Source organism: Oculina patagonica, chromosome 14 (genome assembly GCF_052425735.1).
Source record: "Oculina patagonica isolate OP01 chromosome 14, crgOcupat, whole genome shotgun sequence".
In the NCBI taxonomy this organism is placed as follows: Eukaryota; Metazoa; Cnidaria; class Anthozoa; order Scleractinia; family Oculinidae; genus Oculina; species Oculina patagonica.
Genome location: NC_135771.1, coordinates 6,907,396 through 6,927,275, shown reverse-complemented (window position 1 = coordinate 6,927,275; position 19,880 = coordinate 6,907,396). Strand labels below are relative to the sequence as shown.

General features: G+C 39.7%; 1 protein-coding gene and 1 pseudogene across 1 annotated transcript; both read left to right on the top strand.

Annotated features, from left to right (window-relative positions):
• Positions 1–1,293: 1,293 nt before the first annotated feature.
• On the top strand, positions 1,294–10,824 carry LOC144638260 (uncharacterized). The gene is made up of 3 exons (XM_078497479.1): positions 1,294–2,390; positions 9,006–9,143; positions 9,656–10,824. Exons 1-3 carry the CDS (start codon positions 2,078–2,080, stop codon positions 10,132–10,134), a joined length of 930 nt encoding a protein of 309 aa, XP_078353605.1. The 5' UTR covers positions 1,294–2,077; the 3' UTR covers positions 10,135–10,824.
• A 6,506-nt stretch (positions 10,825–17,330) lies between these two features.
• Positions 17,331–18,905, top strand: LOC144638308 (uncharacterized; annotated as a pseudogene).
• The last annotated feature ends 975 nt before the right edge of the window (positions 18,906–19,880 follow it).

Sequence of the window (19,880 nt, the reverse complement as noted above, 5' to 3'; positions counted from 1 at the left end):
TTTGCATTTTAAGTGTAGTAAACATCATCTACTAGGAAAGTTTCCAAGTTAGGCACTTTCCTCATACAATTTCGGAGCTTTAGCTAATTTGCCTGAGGAATGTGTGTTCCATAGCGGCGTCATTTTCTCCGGTTTTTTCCTAAAACCAATGATCCTATTCAATGTAACATAAAAACAAAAACTGTTTTCAACTTCATCACATTCTGCAGTCCGATCATTTTTTCAACAAATTTAGAGTTGGCCCTGCCGCCTAACACCTGATGTATGACCATAAATAAACATAGTGAAAAGGGAATTAAAAAAAATAGAATCATGCGTCCATTGGTTGAAAGAAAAAATAATACCAAACTAGCAGTGACAGTATACCAGTATTCTAATTTTAAGATTAGTTTTTGACGGTATTCAGTGAGACTTCAACTCGGAAAGAGGCAAGTGTACCAGGACCTCTTTCTCCTGTCTCAGAAATATTAAAGAAAAGGGCATATGTTTTATTTTAGCCTTCTTAACACAGTTGAGCATTGTTTTAGATGCTTTATTAGCATAGTGCATTGAAATAGTTGTGTACAAACCTTGCCTGCTTGCTTCAAGGAAACGATAGTTCTTTAATTAATTTCGTTGTGTTTCCCGAAGATGTCAATGCACTGTATCCTTTTTCTTCGGAAATACTTTATTTATCCACTCTTGAGTTAAGCAAAAATTAACGTATTTTGGGGAGCATATTTACGTTGTTTTTCCCTCACTTGAAAGTTATGTAAAAGCGTGTCAGGGGTAAATGGGTTAAAACATTTCGTTGAAAGTTTTGAGCTAGCCCTTAAGACATTAGAGTCAAAAGCACTAGCTTCATCGCATATGTAACAGCTTTGTTTCAAGGTCTTACACTGGCTCCACCGCGCGCAAACGCTCAAGCTATGGAGAATCCTAACTTCTGATCGCCCTTGCCAATTTCCTTCTCACTTCAAAATGATTACAATTGAATCAAAATGAGGGGTCACACAGAATTTGCGAAAAAAAAAACGAACGTGATTTAAAGCAATGTGCGAGAGGAAACGAAAACATACATGAATGAGAAATCAGTTAGACTTTTGAACCACAATGTTACATTTCCAACGTTGATGTGATTGGTTTTGAACGTAATGTTGAAATTTTTTGGCTTATTTTCTATTTTTCTCCAGGCTTGTTGCCCGAATTCCAAGCATTTTGCCCGAAAAATTTCGGCGCTGGGGGGCTCAAGCCCCCCTCGCCCCCCCCCCCCCCCCCCCGCCTCGTACGCTTATGTTTATTAGTCAATTTACGTCATTATTGCTAAAATATAAAGTTAATATGCGGCGACAACATTCCGTAGAAGTTTAATTACCTAAGTTTAACTGTTAGGGTGAATTTTACCTCCCAAACTGCGTTTTCTCTTTACATTAGCAAGGATAGGGGTGAAAATGGATAAATTGAAAGAAAATTATAAATTACCAAACAAAGCAAATAAGAATGTGGTATGCAATACAGTAATTTTAAGGTCGCTTTGTTAAGCAAATTTTTCAGATCTCAAGACAGCACCTGCAATCTTTTTTAATGTGTAGTTGCAAAGCTTGTTTGCGAAACAACGACTTTTTTTGCGTGAATTACGTATAAAAGGTCCGGCCTGGGCGCAGCTCAAGTTTTTCCTTTTTCTTGATCCCTAAAAGATGCCAAAATAGAATTCATATTTCTACATTTCTTCCCGAGCAACCCTAAACGAGACCTTGACTGCTAAAAATATTGGCATTTTGCCCGGAACATCCTAAGTGAGACCAAAATCCGAAATTAACACCCCTACGCGAACGACGAGCATCTGTTAACAACTATTATTTAAGATCTTAAAGCAGAGGGAGCATCTGCAGCGCGCTCTTTTAAAGACTTAAAAGTCCCTGTGTCGTAAATTAGGTACAAACAGTTACCTTATTATAGCCGAGCATCTTTTCCTTACTTTGGCCAATTTCTCCCTCCGTGCTAAGGAAACCAAGTTAAGAAAAACAGACCCACAAATAATTAATTAATATAAGTCCTTTTTTTCACTTGTAGCAGACAATAACGCACTCAATCCAATATGAATCAAACGTTCTGGCTCTCAGTGATATTTCTGATGTCCTGGATTGGTATATTTGAGGCTGCTAGCCAATGTCACCAGAAGGAAAACTCCATCGGGCGAATGTACCTCAGAGGTCAAACATTCAAAACGTACAAGGATGGATGGCCTCACAAGTGCTTTTTGAGGTGCGACGAAGAAGTCACGTGCCAAAGTTATAACTTCCGTATTGATCAAAAACTCTGCGAACTCAACAATAGAACTAAGGAAGCAAGACCGGAAGATTTTATACCGGATCAGACAAGGTACTACATGAAACGCGCAGAGAACAGAGGTAAACTTTTTGTCTTCTAGTTTCTTTCTTTTTTCTAACGCGGTAATGCAGCCATTTTGAAGGCCACAGCTTGGCTTCTTATGCCAGTTTATGTGTTTTATTCAATTTTGCCTCGACCCTAGCATGTTGCAGATCTGGCCGACAAAAACGCTCTTACGAAATCCGTGCATCTGTAACGAGAGGAAAATGATTATTTGGTTTAGTTTTATTTATTCGCTTTGCTGTTAAAAACATAGAAAATCCAACGTAGAAATTATTGTTTTGGTTTGTTACCTGTGAGATCATAACTGTAGATAACTGTTAAACTGTTAATGCAACCTGCAGAAAGCTGTAATACACCTGCGAGTTTTTGAAAGTAATTAATGTTTCAGAACTAGGATTAACTTCAGCCAATCGAGCTTAGAAACGTTTGTTTATGTTCTCAAAAATAGCGTTTTCTCGTATGATGTAATCTGTATCGCGTCACTAGCTTGCCCTTAAGTAAAACAGCACTGTAAAATATTCTTTGGTTATGTCCTGCTAACGCACTGGTTATGTCCTGCTAACGCACTGGTTATGTCCTCTAACGCACTGGTTATGTTCTGCCAGCGCTTACGCACTGGTTACGTTATTGGAATAAATCTCTGTTGTTGGAGCCAAGTAACTGCGTATTCTCTGCCGTTCCGAAGGACTGTTGTTGCTGTGTTAGATCCCGAACTTCCCGTAGCTGCAAGCGTGGTTCCCCCTCTATAAGTGTATACGGACGAACGACCGAAAACAGCGCAAAAAACTCGCGTTTCATTGGCGGAGTTTCAGCGTAAACACAGCAGGCTTTCTAGGAACAAGCAGAGAAAGTGCAGGACGTAACCCCTTGGAGCGACTAACGAAGGATCGCCCAAGTAAGTGAAGTAAATTTGATTAATGAAGAAGTCTTCAAGAAGATCGAACAGTAAACCGTATTAGTTGAGAGCCAGAAGCATTTGAACCACTATTCGCACACGCGCCGAGAATTTATGTGAACAAGAAACAAGTACATCAAAAGTGGAAGAAAAAAATCGAAAAAAAAATTTATAATAAAACTAAGAAAAAGGAAAAAAAAGAGAAAATACGGATAATTTAGAAGAAACTGTCCCTAAGCAGGTGGTTTCAGGCTACCAGTAATTACCTCACCCGCTGACATCTATAAACATTTCTCGCGAAGAGTAACCTTTCAGGACGAAATTCGGGAAAGTTTTAGGGAAAAGAATTCATTTAGAAGACATTGGCAGCAGAGAAAACGTTAGCGACTCTGACGACCAATTAAGCGACGAGGACAAGGAACAATTTTCGTCGCACACCCAGAGAACAGGTACCAGTTGCCCTGGTCACACTGGTAAGAAAATATTTAGTCAAGAAGCATCGGAAGAAATGGCCGCTGATTTATTTCAATCATATCAACAAACACTGAACAATTTAGCACAAAAGATGCTGATTAAAGATGTGAAAATTGATAAGTTTTATGGTCGGGATAATGAAGATATCTTGCGTGGTTTGAAAAGCTGGAACTGCTATTAACCACAAAAGGAATCGACAAGACAGGTCCATTTGCCTTAGCGCAAATCATCAATAATTTGAGCGGACCAGCTGAGACTTTTCTCTTTGAGTTACCAGCCGAGGAAAGAGAGAGCTTCGAAAAGTTGAAGTCTGCATTGATGAAACACTACGACACGAAGGATCGTACATGGGTCAAGCGCCAACGCCTGATTACTCGACGCCAAGGATCCAATGAACTGCTGTCTGATTATATAAATGACATGCATGAACTGTTCAGTGGATTGCAGGTAGCTGAAGTAGATAAAGTGTCATACTTCACTGAAGGATTGATACCTTCACTAAAGGTTAAAGTTCTCGAACGAATGCCAGAAACATTGTTAGAAGCCGAAGAATGCGCTAGAACTTTGGATTCAATTAACAAACGCGTAAACCAAGACAGCGATAGCAGTCAAATTGAACGACTAATAAACGCACTAATAGTTAGTGGACAGGCACCACCTGTAGCGACAGCTACCAGTGCTCAACCTGTGGACAAACAAATACAATCATTAAACACAAAGTTGGACGTGTTGGCCAGTAAATTAGATGTTGTTTCCCACAAGCAATCCAAAACAGAAACTGTTGCCGCTTATGTTGAGCCAGAGAGAGACAGCCAGCAAGGCGTAGCAAGGCTGATAAGAGAATTAAGAGAAGATTTACTTGATGAGTTACAACAACAGGACCGGCGCTTAAACGCGCGAATCAGTGGTCTTGCCCGAGGTGGCTATGGTAACAGGTATGAATACCAACAACCGAGAGAACGAACTCGTTATGGACGACCTACCTGTTATAACTGTGGCGTCGCAGGTCACTTCGAACAGAACTGCCCTCAGCGAGAGTACTATCAAACAGGCAACTATTATACAGCACATGAACCTGTACAGAGGCAAGATCCACGCGGATACCAGTATCATTCTGAGTACCAGCGAGGAAGAAGAGAAATTATGCCACCAAACCGCCAAACGGAAGCCTCAACCAATCATGACGCCAACCCGCCAGTCATAGGTACTTTTAGTACCGTTAATGCAGACCTATCAGCGACTATGGCTCAACATACAGAGGGAACAGCACGTCGAGCTGGACGCACACTGCCAAGGCAAAAGCAGGAAAACCCTGTGAATGAAAGCCAGGCTAAGGGGAGCGTGCCCATAGTCCAAAAGAAGGAAGTACCTAGTCAAGACCAAGAACCAACAACTGTACAGAGCCAGGAAAATCAGCCAAACATAGGTGAGGTGACAAGAGCAAGAAATACCAGTCCGGAGAACAGAAGTAATGTACGGCAGACTAATCCTGCTAATAATTTTGTGCCGCTCCAAAGCCAGCCACAAAATGAAGCTTCTGTCCCAGAGAACCTAAGTCAATCAGCTCGTGCGCCAAAACCTGTGGTTGCCAGCCAGTCAAATGACGAATGCCCACAGCCACAAAACCCGAAAGCGACGAGCAACCATCGTGCTGTGTTAAACAGAAATGCACGGTCGTTCTACGGTTCAGGTTTAGCTATACGTTCTAATCCACCTGTTTTTGATACACCACAAAAGGAAGCTTTCGTGAATGCCTATACACACTGTGCAGGAAACAAGCCGTTCAGAAAACACGTGAATCGATCTGGTTCTCAGAGGCGTAAGATCCGTGATGTACATCGAAATTCCAGACAACAAGAGTTAGCCAAGTTACCAGATTCAGTAAAGGAAACAAGAAGGGAGAAAAATGCAGACAGTGTTACAGATCAAATGAAGATAGAAACAGAACATGCTTCCAGACAAACAATGCTTCCAGAAAAGACGACTACCGAACTGAAGACTAGTGACCTCACGATGGTTGGAGATATTGAAGGTAATTCAATTGAATTACTCGTAGACACTGGAGCATGTGTCTCAGCAATAGCCGAGCAAATGGTGAAAAAGATATATGGCCCTCGACCTGCAAGGATGACTGATGGTTTCGTTCCTTCTGTAAACACGGTAAATGGAGAACGGGTGCCGATCTTAGGCAAGATTGAAGTCCCACTGAAGATAAAAGGTATCATGTACCAAGCTCAGTTCCATGTGATGCAAACTCTTACTCACGAAGCCATACTTGGACAAGATTTCTTACAAAAGAACAGTGCTGTAATAGATTTGGGAAACAGCTGTCTGACATTAAATGAAAAGCCTATGAAACTAAAGAAACCGTCTGCGTCAGGAAGTGATCGTGTGATGGGAACCTTCGTCTTACCTTCTTCAAAGAAAGCCGCACTTGAAAGGAACAGCTCTGCTAATGGGGACAAGGAAAGAAAGCCCAAGGCTAATCCAAAGAGAGAAAAGCACCACAAGAGTAATTCTCAGTTTATGTCGTCATTTTGGATTCTCATTCTTGTTGTGTTTTACCTATTCATGACCTCGCAAGCCCAACGTTTAGACGAATTGCAGCCAACAGAACGACAAAGCAAAGAGGGAAAGTCCTGCAGTGCTACACGGGACGAAGTTAAAACTCAAGAAAAAGTTTCTGTGCCATTCCGTGAGCATCCCAGCAGTTCGTTTACCAAGATATTTGCCAACGACTGGCACGATGACTATAAAGATGATGGCTACAAGCCTTATTTTGCACACCTTGCAGATAATCCTAACCATACAGATGATGTGTGTGATACATTCCAACTGATGAATAAGGACCAGTTTTTTGAAAATGTTGCAGAGACAATGTAAATGACAAACAAGGAACAAGAGATGACAAGATATTCAGAATATATTTAAAGGCAGCTATTGTTAAAGCTGTTAAAACGTTGTATTGTGAAACAAGGAACATGAGTATCCGAAGATTATGACGTGTTAGTAAATTCAAAGAGATCACAAAAGGATCTATGAACATAATTTTAGACTAAGTATTGAACAATGAAGTAGTTACAAGGCACATTTAGTTTAATTACAAGGAATTAAGATAGCTATTAAGCATTTGTTTTGCCTTACTACCCAAACGAAAAAAGAGTTACCGAGAATAGGTTAAAAGTTGCTAAGACAGGAGACGATTTAATGATAAAGCGTTTAGTTTATTGGACCCCCGAGGCCAGTATATTTAGGCTTGTTCGGTTAATGCCGCGGTCCAGGCACAAAAATCAAATACAAAAATTTAAAATTTAACAATATATACACAGTAACGTGACAATAAGTATGCTTTGCTCTTAAGGAATGCTTTGAACTTTGATAGTTATTTTTAATTGCTTGACTCAGGAGAGTTTCAAGCTAAGGTCGGAGGAATGTAACGAGAGGAAAATGATTATTTGGTTTAGTTTTATTTATTCGCTTTGCTGTTAAAAACATAGAAAATCCAACGTAGAAATTATTGTTTTGGTTTGTTACCTGTGAGATCATAACTGTTAAACTGTTAATGCAACCTGCAGAAAGCTGTAATACACCTGCGAGTTTTTGAAAGTAATTAATGTTTCAGAACTAGGATTAACTTCAGCCAATCGAGCTTAGAAACGTTTGTTTATGTTCTCAAAAATAGCGTTTTCTCGTATGATGTAATCTGTATCGCGTCACTAGCTTGCCCTTAAGTAAAACAGCACTGTAAAATATTCTTTGGTTATGTCCTGCTAACGCACTGGTTATGTCCTGCTAACGCACTGGTTATGTCCTGCTAACGCACTGGTTATGTCCTGCTAACGCACTGGTTATGTTCTGCCAGCGCTTACGCACTGGTTACGTTATTGGAATAAATCTCTGTTGTTGGAGCCAAGTAACTGCGTATTCTCTGCCGTTCCGAAGGACTGTTGTTGCTGTGTTAGATCCCGAACTTCCCGTAGCTGCAAGCGTGGTTCCCCCTCTATAAGTGTATACGGACGAACGACCGAAAACAGCGCAAAAAACTCGCGTTTCACATCCCTCCAAAAAACAATAAATACTGTTACAGCAATTACTTCCTTACGTTGCATTTTAGACTAAACAGAATAGATAATCAGTTGTGTTTGCTTGAGGAACAAAGCCTCCGTTTCTATAAGATATAATGACAACAGAGACCTTTCGCTTCCGAGATGCAGTGTGGAGAGAGACCAAGCCGCAGTCGAGAGTTTTCACAGCCATTCGACGGAGCAGTATGAAGACCATTAACTTTATCAGAGCTTAAAAACCAATACAAACTGAAGTTTATTTCTTCTTTCTGTTAGGTAACATGAATGCGAAGAAGCGAGATTTTATACACTGACAATTTTTGTAGTCATGCTTGTAGAATTGCTTTAGGCAAAATTTACCGCGTTCCACTGTTATAACAGCGACATCTTATAAGATCACGATTTGCAACCTCGTACTCATGCGACCTTATGCCCACGCATGTCTAAAAAAATAAAGGTCGAGAATTGGAGTCCTTTTAAAATACAGCTTAACACAGCATTTTAATCGCAATTATTCCATATTGATCCTGCAAAAATCAATTTTTAATATGTAGATTTAGCCAAGCCTAAAAGCGGAGCTCCACACTTATTTTCTGGTTCTTAAAATTTTGTGAAAATACTCCAATTGAAAATACTGTTATTGAAGTTATTAAACGTATACTACTCAAAAAAGATCCATAGCCGAAGTAAATCTTCAATTCCAGTCTAAAAAAATTGCTCTTACAAAAACCTGTCATTACCCCGGACAAAGCATGTAAGATTTGAGCCCGCGATTCAATGGAAAACTATAACCTAGTCAGTGGCCAGCTTAAAAAAAACACATGACCTCAATGAGCTGTACACCTGAGCCCGCGATATGGTCATGTGATACTGGTCAGCGGCTACCTTGTTTTGACAGCTGTCAATTGACAATAACATGGATGACCAATATCAAAGATACAAGCCGATTTTAACCTTAACTTTCCTTCGGATATGATAAGATGAAATTCTCCCCCCCCCCTGTCGGGTTGCTTTGTGACTCCCCCCCCCCTTTTCCCGGGAGTCTGTAGGCGCTGGTGGGCGTACGCTTACTCAATAACTAATTATTTTTTTCGGCTTCATGGGCTTACCAAAATTTCTTACCCATAGTGCTCCGCTGGCGCTCATCGCGCGCTGGAGCTCCGCTATTTATTAAGGAGGTTCAATCTTTTATCACGCAGTCCCTCTTGGTTCTATTCCGGAGCTTCCTGCCGAATCTTGCATTGAGATCAAGGCGAGTGAAGGAAATGAGATGGTAAACGGGGATTACTGGATATACTCTGATCACAATGGTCAGACAATCCTGGCTCGCTGTGAAGGTATGACCTTTTAGTTAACTGATAGCATAGTTTATAGCCCTGTACCACCACCATAAAATAACAGTTAATCAATCAATAAATGAGTAATTAGATCAGTGAATCAAGCGTGGAAAGCCACTGGGAAAAATTGAGAGGTGACCCAGAAGAGCTTGCTCTACTAGGCATCTAATTATGTTGAATTTAAAATGCGTCGGTGATTCACTTTACAATGTTTGCTTTTAATGGTTTATACAGATAGTGACATTATGTAATGCTATTTTTTATAAGAGAACTGGAATCAATCGTTATCGACAATCAATCAATAGCAGTCGAACTAACAACCATTTTTTCTTTATCGCTTTTCATTGATTGAAAAGCGATATATATTGGCAATCAAGATCAATCGAAGAGTGAAATCGATTAGTATAGATTATTGGTTTATCGATTGGGTACGCCTGTATTTAGATTTAGTTAAAAATTTAGCTTTTAAGTTTCTACTGGGAATGATATGTAATGTTTATTTAAAATTTTAGAGAGCTGGCAGAAGATAAACACAGAGCCTGTTTGCTTTGGAGCGCGAGGTAACCAGCATGGTGCCTTCAACATCACGAAGAGTGGACGTATTAAGACAATGAAGCACATCCACAAATCGGGGTCGATCAAATGCAACCCATATATAAGTGCATCCTACTGGGGCTGCAGAAATTCAGTATACTATGGCAATAACGCGTTATTGACTATCATCACAAATGCCAACAAAAAAGCCGTTCTTCCTCCTGTTGAAGATTTGAAAGCAGTCAGCGGCAATCCTGATTGTGGCAACACAAAACACATGTACAGTCTTGATGGAACTCACCACACATCTCCAGAGCTCGTTTTTCCCGACCTTTCCAATCAGTTGACTGTGTCACGCAACCAGGAATTGCAGATATGGTACGGACAGGATTGGATTGACTGCAGTGAAGATAACACTGGTGCAACATGTGTTGATGTGTATGCGTGGTATGCTTAACTGAGTCACATGAGTCTCTGGTTTATCTGGAACATTTTAGAGTATATACAATCAATAAATGCTCCTAATATTAACCTTGTTTGGTAACGTAGTTGTAACGTAACAGAAAATGTAAAAAGACAGTAACTAGAATAGTTAACAACAAGTTGCGCAGAACATTAAGACATTTACCAAGGCGACAAAACGTATTTTGTCATTTTCTGCTATTAAGTTAAGAGTCAGTTCAAATTGCAGCAATGTTGTAGTAGTTCTACATCCAGCGTGTTATCCGTAAAAGTATGGGCTGTTCCAAGCTATAGTATCAATAGAGAATGAAAAATCTTGGAAAAATATATAACAGTAAATAAATACTGAACTGCAAGTATCGGAAACCGGTGATGTAAATTAACTGTAGTTTATACTGTTGCTTGTTAAAACAATGTTAATCTTCAGTTTTTCCTATGCATCGTATTGCAGGACGTTTATAGAACAGTTTGTTTGCAATTTGCAGTTTTCTATGTTTTGCTACTCTGTTGGACTCGAAAGGCTTGAAAGTTAACTGATAAATCATGTTAAGTCAGAAAGGCCAGGACGTTTGTTTTGAGAAGGTAGCCTAGCCTGTTCACGTTTCGTTTTTTCAATCCAGTTACTGTATGTTCATTTTTTCCATCATATTGAATCTAATTGAATCTTCATTTGTTTTTTTATATGCAGTCGGGATGTTTATTAAAGAACAGTTGTTTAGAAGTGCAGTTGTGATATGTATCTGTCATGACGTCATGTGAAGTAGATCAGTCATGAAATTTGACCCTACCCAATTAATACGGCCACCCCGTCAATACGGCCTAATTTCCATGGCCCGTTGGTGGCCGTATTAACGGGATTCCACTGTATTACAATATTCACCGTTAGTGCTGACCTCGATCTGCCTCTGTTTTCCTTCGCAAAACTACATTATAAAGCTGGATGAAGTCAAGACCCAAGTGTCGTGAAAATCACAACCAGTGCATCTTTGGAAATGACTGAGCCCACATGGAAATGGTCATAACAACAAAATCTCAAGCAAAATACATCCCAACGGCCGACTTAAAAAAACGCGCGTGCGTCTGCAGTGAAGCCATAAAGCGCCGCGTTCGGTGAAAGGAAAATGCTACCTTGTTGCAAAACTTAGTAATAATTGGTGAGTACACCTGTAAAGGTCTTTTTCCGATAAGTGGAGGTAACGGGAAAGGGTGGAGTTTTGTTGTCTATGAGGACATCAAGAAAGGGCAGGAAGTCAACCACGTCCTGCCCTTTCTTGATGTCCTCATAGACAACAAAACTCCACCCTTTCCCGTTACCTCCACTTATTAGTAATAATTGCAAATCCTTTCAAAATACTTAATGAATTTTCTTCCCAAATCATACCTAGTATACCTCAACCACAGAATGTCCCGCTTAGGTAAAGAGCAGCGGTTGAAATTGATTCATTGTTCAATTCTTTACATTAGCCTGCGCCGCAGACGAAGCTAAACCCCTAGTAATATAAAAAGACAGCAAACAGAGGACAATCAACACATTGTCACAGGTATCCAATTACATCCTGTTTACTGAAAATTTGCGCATAGAGAGCGCGCTTTTTCTCAGTTATTCTGCAGTGGTGAGTACAAACCACTTTTCTAGCTTTTTTCCGAAACAGTCGTTTGTGTGAGTTCATCCTGCCACGAAAAATTGGCGATGTATTCTGAGCAGCGCCTCGCAGCTTTCGCAGGAAACGTCTGCACGCAGAGGTCCCCTGTTTTATGAGTCAAATGAGTCTATGAGTCATGAATCAATGAGTCAAGGTGTTTTTTTACACAAAGTAGATTATTATCTATTGAACTACGGTTTCCCTTTATACTTTCCTTTTATAAGAAGCACTCCGCTTTGCTTGCGGTTAGATCCACTCCAGCTTGCTTGCGGTTAGCTTTTATTTGTTAGTAAGGGCAGCACCAATTTCAAATTAATAACTCTAATTTAAAATTTGACTCATTGACTCATTGACTCATGACTCATGATTCATTGACTCATAAAAACTTTACTCTCTTTTAGTACAGCCATTTGATGGTCTGCCAAACAGCTGCAAAACGCTGCCAAGCGCATCAAAGCGCCGCACAGTGTTTCTGCAGCCTGCTTCAGCCTCTCTCTCGCGTTACTACAGCTGCTATGATGAAACGTGATAGCCACTTATAGCAGTATTATGTAACGATCGATCGAAGCGCAGTCGCGAAGAATATATATCAAAGAAAAATACATCACATCGCACGATCGCGGCGCGAAATGCATCCTGAGTTGAAATCTATTGACAGTCCCTTTCACGCTCGCTAATAAGAGATGGAGATATGCGACCGCACTTTAGTGAGTTGGAAGCGGAAATAGAAAGGGCAAGGGAGGGTGGGAAAAGAAAAAGCGCGGTAGCATAAGGAGGCAAGCGCGAAAGGAATAAACAACAGGTCTCGGCTACAGCAGCCCGCATTCTTACGCGAACTGGGCCGAAATGAGATGCAGGGCTCTCATTTATACTCGCGCTTGTAAGGGACTGGCGCGAATAGTAGTTACATAAGCTGGGAGTCGTGAAACTGATTTATGAATCTATATTTTTATTTTTAGAAAATTAACCACCCCTAGACCATGGCCTACCCCACGTTATGTACCTAGCAATACTTCTACAGTGTACTCCGTTGCATCTACATGTAGGCCTGTAGATAAGCTTAACTTCTCCTACTAAAAATAGGGCAGCTCCAGTATCAAACTTCAATCTCTCATCCATGTCTTTCTCCTTAAAAAATTGTCACCATTCTTCCTCGGAGAAATAGTGGCACAGTTTAAAGGGGCAGTATCACAAGAAGTCTCCTAAGTGTTTTGTGCAAACTGTGATAGAACTAAGAGGGTGCACTCAGCGATGAGCATAACTTTTGAACAACAAATGAAAGGCATGAATTCATTCTCCAAGGAGTAAATAAACATAATCAATGGTTTTTAAGTGATTTTTTTCCAAGTGACAACGTTGGCCCGAATTTTTCAAGTTTTAGGCCACTACTGTCCTATCCGTCCGTAGCCAAACCACCAGGAGTAATGGGCTCCTGACCACCTTTTAACAATTTTCACGACCAGTACAGTACGTTTTAGCAAGGCCAGGCCACTATTAGTGGATTTCCAATTCATTCCAACACCTTTACCGGCTGCATTTTCAAGTAGCACTAAATCATGGTGACACTGTCCCTTTAAACGAGACTCCGGTTTGAGAACTACAAGATTTGAACCTGGCTGGGGCCCCTGTGTTGTGTTTTCCACCCTGGTGTATTTAGCGGTGATAACTGGAGCAGCCAATATGCTGTGGAGAATAACCCAATCCATAAAGAGTAGAAATACTCCAATTCACTTTATGTTATGAAAACTAAGCAGTTTAGTACTGGCTTGGTAATCTGCAAGGTCTACTGTATTGACTACTCTTAAGACTATGGTTGGAATTTCGACCATTTCTTTCAAACCTATTTTTGCTGAACCTTGCTGCCAAAAATATTCATCCCCGCAAGTAGGTAATGCCAACGTTTTGGTCAAGGTCCATCAAATAAACTGATAACATTAAGTGCTACTATTATTCAAACCAAATTATTTGGCTCAGTTATTGAAATACAGAGATACAAACTTCATTTTGACAGTATTTGCCATCTGTGCGAGTGACCTTATAGATGTCGTGACCAATGTACCATGTATACTTGCCCAAAAGGATTGAGACTCTGTTGGGCGAAAGCGACTCTCGGCTGCAAACGCCCAGCAGGCGATTGCTAATTAGTATTACAATCTTGCAGGTTCTTTCAAGTTATCGTCATAGCATATAGTTCACCAGAGGGTTTTACACCACAAGATCTGTTGACATACGAAGAGGCTCATCAATCGCCACGTCCTGCAGCTTATGTCACTTTCCAGTTTGGTGGAAACGACTTTGATAAGGGACGGACCATTATTTTTCTGGAGGGGGGGGGGGGGGATGAAAAATTTCTCTCTGCAAACTTTTTTTTTTATCTATTCACCTCTGCAAACAATTTTTTTCTAACAACACCTCTCTGCAAACAATTTTTTTTTTCGATCTATTTTAACCACGATCTGACACACAAAGGAGGTTCGCTTTTGCTGCCATTAATCATTATTTAATTCAATATTTTATGGTGGCGACCAATATATAAACACCTCTGAACCCATCTTTTTTCGTTTTCTGAGACGTACACTACGAAGATTGGCGGCAGTAAAAAGCGAAACCGTTGCTTGAATTCTAAATGTCCAGTCCTTGCATTTTTGCAAAGAAGGAGAATAGAAAAAATTAAAGCAATCAGGATCATCATTGAACAGCAATACTTCAAGAAATACCAACGCCGAGCAGAAGGGACAGAAGGTGATGTCTTCTTTTGTCAAAAATGACCTTATTGATAAGGCCCAAGAAAGCACTCAAGCCAGCAATTATGTGGCCCAAGAAAGCACTCAAGCCAGCAATTATGTGGCCCAAGAAAGCAGTCAGGGCATCAATGATAAGGCCCAAGAAAGCACTCAAGGCAGCTTTAATGATGGAAATATGGTTTTAGAGGCTGCAAAAGAATGTGTTTCCCTTTAACATCAAATGTTTGAAGAAAATTGGGATATATTTGACAGCCAATCTGAAACAACCTTAGACAGTGATGGAACAGGCAGTGACTCATCTGCTAATGAGTGCTCTGTAAGTGAACCATCAAATGAGAAATATTTTTAACTTTATAAATGTTTATGGATTTAAGATCCTGAAAACCCATCAAGAGACTGTATACTGAAAACATTGTTGTTGTTGTGTTGATTTGACTTGCCGCAAGCATTTCTGCATTGCATGAAGATTCAACAATTTTTAAAGAATGGGTTATGGCATTATTTTTGTGTAGGCTCGTGTGGGCTAGCGAAGAGTTTCTTTATAATGTTCGAATAACTATGTTAATCGTATTTTCTCAATTAAACACTGGGTACCGAATATACGCCGGGTCTCCAAGGTGGAGTTGAAAATAGACCCCTCGGGTATTTATTTGAGGTATAATAAGCTGTAGGTATATTTGATGGATACATGTTTGTCAAAAATAATTAATTAAACCCCTTGCTTAATAACACCGGGCTCAAATAACCTGCAGGAGTCAAATAAATGCCGAGTCCACCAGGCTAAGTTTAAAATTAATGCCCCGGGTGTTTAATTGAGAAAATACGGGTATATAGATATTTATGAAGTTTAATTCAATGAAATGTAAAATACTGTTCACATTTAATTGCTGCAATATAAAGTTACTGTTTTAAGAAAAGGATCAGCTATTTACTAATTTATTAGTTGAATTTATTGCCTACATGACCACTTTGAAATTCCAATTTGGTCAAATAAAATGTTGATTTTATTTGAGCCCTGTATACTGTCTGCAAACAACTACATACTTTTATTCTTCATACTTTTAGTCTATATACATTTAGTCTCATACTTTCATTTTTGAAAGTTTTTTTTTCATTGATAGATTATTACAAGTTTCTCTGACTTCCATGCAAACTATTTTTATAATACATATGGTGTTTGCAAACAATTTATTTTGTCTTTTTAGGCCCTGCAAACAATTTTTTTCAATATTTTTCATCCCCCCCCCCCCTCCAGAAAAAGAATGGTCCGTCCCTAAGTATAAGGATTTTGTTGTTGGGGATGGTGCAGAATCAAACAGTAAAACAAGGTATAAAATGAGTCTGGATGATGATAAGAGCTACTACAACAGACCGCTCCAGCAGAATACCAACTACAGAGTGTTTCTGAGAGCCTTTGTCACTGAGGTATGAAAGCCACTACAACATGTTGCTGCTTATCATTTAAGGTGGCTCAAAACAGTTTCCTACATTTTTCAACACCTCAACTTTGACGAATCAATACTACCACTCTTTTTCAGTTGACGCAACAGTTTTGGTATTTAACAGATGCCCAATCACTGGTGAACAAGTTATGATTATTTTCTTGACATTACAATTTACCATACCAACGGTATAACCTGGTAAAAACATCCTTTAATTTTCGTTTTAAGTGCTTATAACTTAATATGTGAAAAAACCTTTTGCCTCTGATGAGTCGGCCCAAACTGGCATCATAGGCACAATGCGTGCAGAGGAGGGTGGCTGCTAGACTATAACAGTCTGTTGTTTTAGTACATGAATCTACTTGTCCGCTAACAGAGCTTTTACTCAACATGGTTCGACAGTCAACTTCCTCATTATGGTAAAGAACAGGAAGCAGAGCTGAGTCTAACACTTTGGGATAACATAGATGCTGAATAACAATGTTGTCCTACTGCATGGTTCCCTTTGATCCCTTAATTTTTCTAGAGCTAAATGTAAGTACAAGTTAAAAACTTACTTTAAGGTGATGCCACTGAAATAGAAGGAGTATTTAAAATTTTCTAATACTTGGTCCAGGTTACAATTATGTTATGAGCATTACAAAAATAAAATAAAAAATGGGGGTCACCGCGCTAGTTTTTGTGCAAAATGGATGGCCAGTATAGTAAATATATGACCTGCGAGGTATATATATATATTAGGAGCCCTAGTAATTCAAATGGGGAACTATCGTTTCTAGAAAAAAATCATTACATGCATTGAAATATTAGTCTAGTTCAACAAAATAGACTTTGATCTTAATTACAAACTATGCTTATTGAAAAGGAATTAAGATAATGAAAAAAATTAAAGATTTGGCTTCGTGCGCACATAAACAGCACTACTTAAAAACGTGTTTTTTACGGCATTCAAATAAAATTATCTCAATTTATAAAATGGTCGAGGAATTGCGCGCGCTGTGATTGGTCAATTCGAACTCATTTTAGTCCCATAAAGCACGCTGCATACGTCACGCGCGTGCTTTATCGAGTTATAATGCACGCTGCTTACGTCACGAGTTTTAGCGCGCGCAATTTCTTTAACATTTGATAAAAGAAATAAAAAACTTTCTCCTCGTGCATTATTGAGTTATATAAGCACTTGGGAATTTTTAAGAACACTCTAGAAGTGCGAGAAGCACTCGGCTGCGCATCGTGCTTCTCTATGCACGTCTCTCGTGTTCGTAAAAATTCCCGCGTGCTTATATAACTCAATAATGCACTCGGGCGCGTTTTTTATTTCTTTAGTAGAATTTTAAATCACTATATATTGTAGACAACCGTATGACATTTAAATTAAGGCATTAAAAAATGGGGGTCACCGTGCTCGTTTAGAAGAAAAGGACCATTTATTTCCCTACCGAGCTTAGCCTGAAGGAAATCTCGTAGTGTACTGTGTGTGCGCGCGCTTAATGAAGCGAAAACTTATAAGGGCGCATTCTTTTGGTACTATTCCGGAATAGGAATACTCGGAATAGACTGCGATCGCGTTCTTTTGGGGCCTATTCCGTTTTCGGAATGAACAGAATACTATTCCGTTCATTCTGCTCCCGATAGCAGAATGAAAGGAATGAACGGAATACGGTTTACTCGGAATAACCAGAATATGCGTTCTTTTGGGATAGTTTTGGCGGGAAACCGCGCGCGGGCGGGCGGGCGGCCGCCCCAGGTCGCCAAGTTCGGAAAATTGGAATGGTGTATTCAAAATGTCGGATTATTTGACGATCGATGCGAGTGCCTTGGAGCTAAGTTCTGCCCCTTTAGTGGTGTCCGAAGAGCCGGAAATTTCGTTTTCTGGCATCTCAAAGAAACCAACCATAACATGGTCGAAAGAAATGACACTAACTCTCATTGGGCTCTAAAAAAGCCACGAGCACCTTTTCAACAAAATTAATATTAAGAAGCGGAGCGTTTGGGAGAGCATTTGTACTCGTATAAAACAGACGGGCATTGAGGGGTCCGATGAACTTTCAGTGGTCTAACTGTGAGGGGAAATGGAAGTCACTGACGTCGGCCTACCGAAGAACCGTCGACCACAACAATCGGACAGGAAATGACAGAAAGGAATGCGCCTTTTTCAACGAGATGTCCGATGTTTACGGCTACCGTCCCACAGTCCATCCTGTAGCCACAGCAAGTAGCACTGGCAAGGGAGACTCGAAGAGGGACCAGACCATCAAAGAAGGCGGAGAAATCGTAACTCATTGTCCAGATGAACCATCTACATCTGGTGTCTCTGGTGCAAAACCGTCTCCTGGTAAAAAAAGGCAACTGGTCCCGCAGGACAGCAGCACCCCAAAGCCAAAACGCAGGAGGAAGAGCACTACAGACGAGATGGTTTTGTGGCTTGAGGAGTACAAGAAAGAGAAAGCTTCACAAGAAGAACAGCGTCTTAAAGAAATTAAACAGATGCATAAGGACCAGATGGAACTTTTGGGTGGTTTTTAGAAGTATTGAAGGAAATGAAGAATAAATAAAGGATGTAATCCACGATGCACTTCATCCGATTTTATTGAACACTTGATAAATTAAGGGAACAAAGATTTCCCGTTTTTGAGACAGTTTCGTTCCAATGTTGTGTTCTTTTCTGTCAAGGATTTTTCAATTTAAAAATTGTTTCAAAATTATTTGTATGGAAATATTAAATTATTGTCATGGTGGCCATCACCGGTACATTATTTAAATTATGTACTTTATAGCTGGCTTACATACCTCTGACTATTAAAAAATTATTTATTGTACATTAAGGCATTAAATGGATATACAATGGTGAAAACTGTACCTCTTATCAAATTCAATTAAGGTGTATTGAGGACACAAATAAAGTAAAAATGTGAAATGGTAACGAAGTCTTCATATAATTTTCCCTTCAATTTAATTAATGACAGGGATATACACTGCAATTAAACAGCAACACAGGACATTATTTTTTGAATAAAGACTAGTGTTACAAGATGACCCCCCTCCCACACACACCTGACAGGGACTCATATTAGCGCTGCTGGCTTTGCTTGTCAAGGTTATATTTCTAACAATTTGAACATCAAATTTCTGCAGGAAAACTATCAGCCAGTATATAGTTCCTGGACATAAACACTTTTGTTTAAAGGTCAAATGCAACGAAATTGGGAATTTTTTCTTTTGTCCGCAAACCTGTCGCTTATGAAGGTATTAATGATAATCTACTCTCACAAATGGTTTTTGTGCGAATTTTGGCGCTTAGGAGATGAAAATCCGACGATTTCCGAAGACTTCACGAAAACGAACCAGAAAATGGCCGCGCGTGGAATGGAATCGAATAGAGGTATTTGTGACGTCAGGTTTGGCGAGCTTGTTTTCACGTGTTTTGAGCGGCGGTCATAAATTTCCTTGCAAATCCTTGGCTTTGTTCGATGGATTTCCAGAGTTTTTGAAACAGCCGTTAGTTGAAACCAATGAAGACCTTGATTCAAGCTTTCGAAAAGCCTAAATACAGCCATATCAGTTCGAAGTACGGGTATCGGCCAAGGAATAAATTGATTTCTAGAGTGATTTTCGACTCTGCGAGTGAACAAGATGGCGTTTAAATCGGGCAACATCTACATGCAACAACAACGAAGGAATATGGTCAGATAGATTGGTGAGCCTAATAAATATAATAGAAACTGCTGCTAAAGAACTTGAAATTAATAAATAATTGAATCTTAAGTTAAAATCTTGTCTTGCTTTTGTTCATAAGGACTGCAATCTGGGATTATTGGTACAGTTTGTAGCATTGCCCGAGCTGAGTATGTTCGCTAAAATAACACAGCTTGAAGAAGTAATAATACCTTTAGAAGCTTTAAACTCATTCCC

What these genes read in the sequence shown, in the direction of transcription:
- LOC144638260 (XM_078497479.1), top strand. Translation starts at nt 2,078, where the DNA reads ATGAATCAAACGTTCTGGCTCTCAGTGATATTTCTGATGTCCTGGATT. An exon ending in GAAACGCGCAGAGAACAGAG is followed by an intron (nt 2,391 to 9,005) that starts GTAAACTTTTTG and finishes TTTATCACGCAG; the next exon opens with TCCCTCTTGGTTCTATTCCG. An exon ending in AATCCTGGCTCGCTGTGAAG is followed by an intron (nt 9,144 to 9,655) that starts GTATGACCTTTT and finishes TTAAAATTTTAG; the next exon opens with AGAGCTGGCAGAAGATAAAC.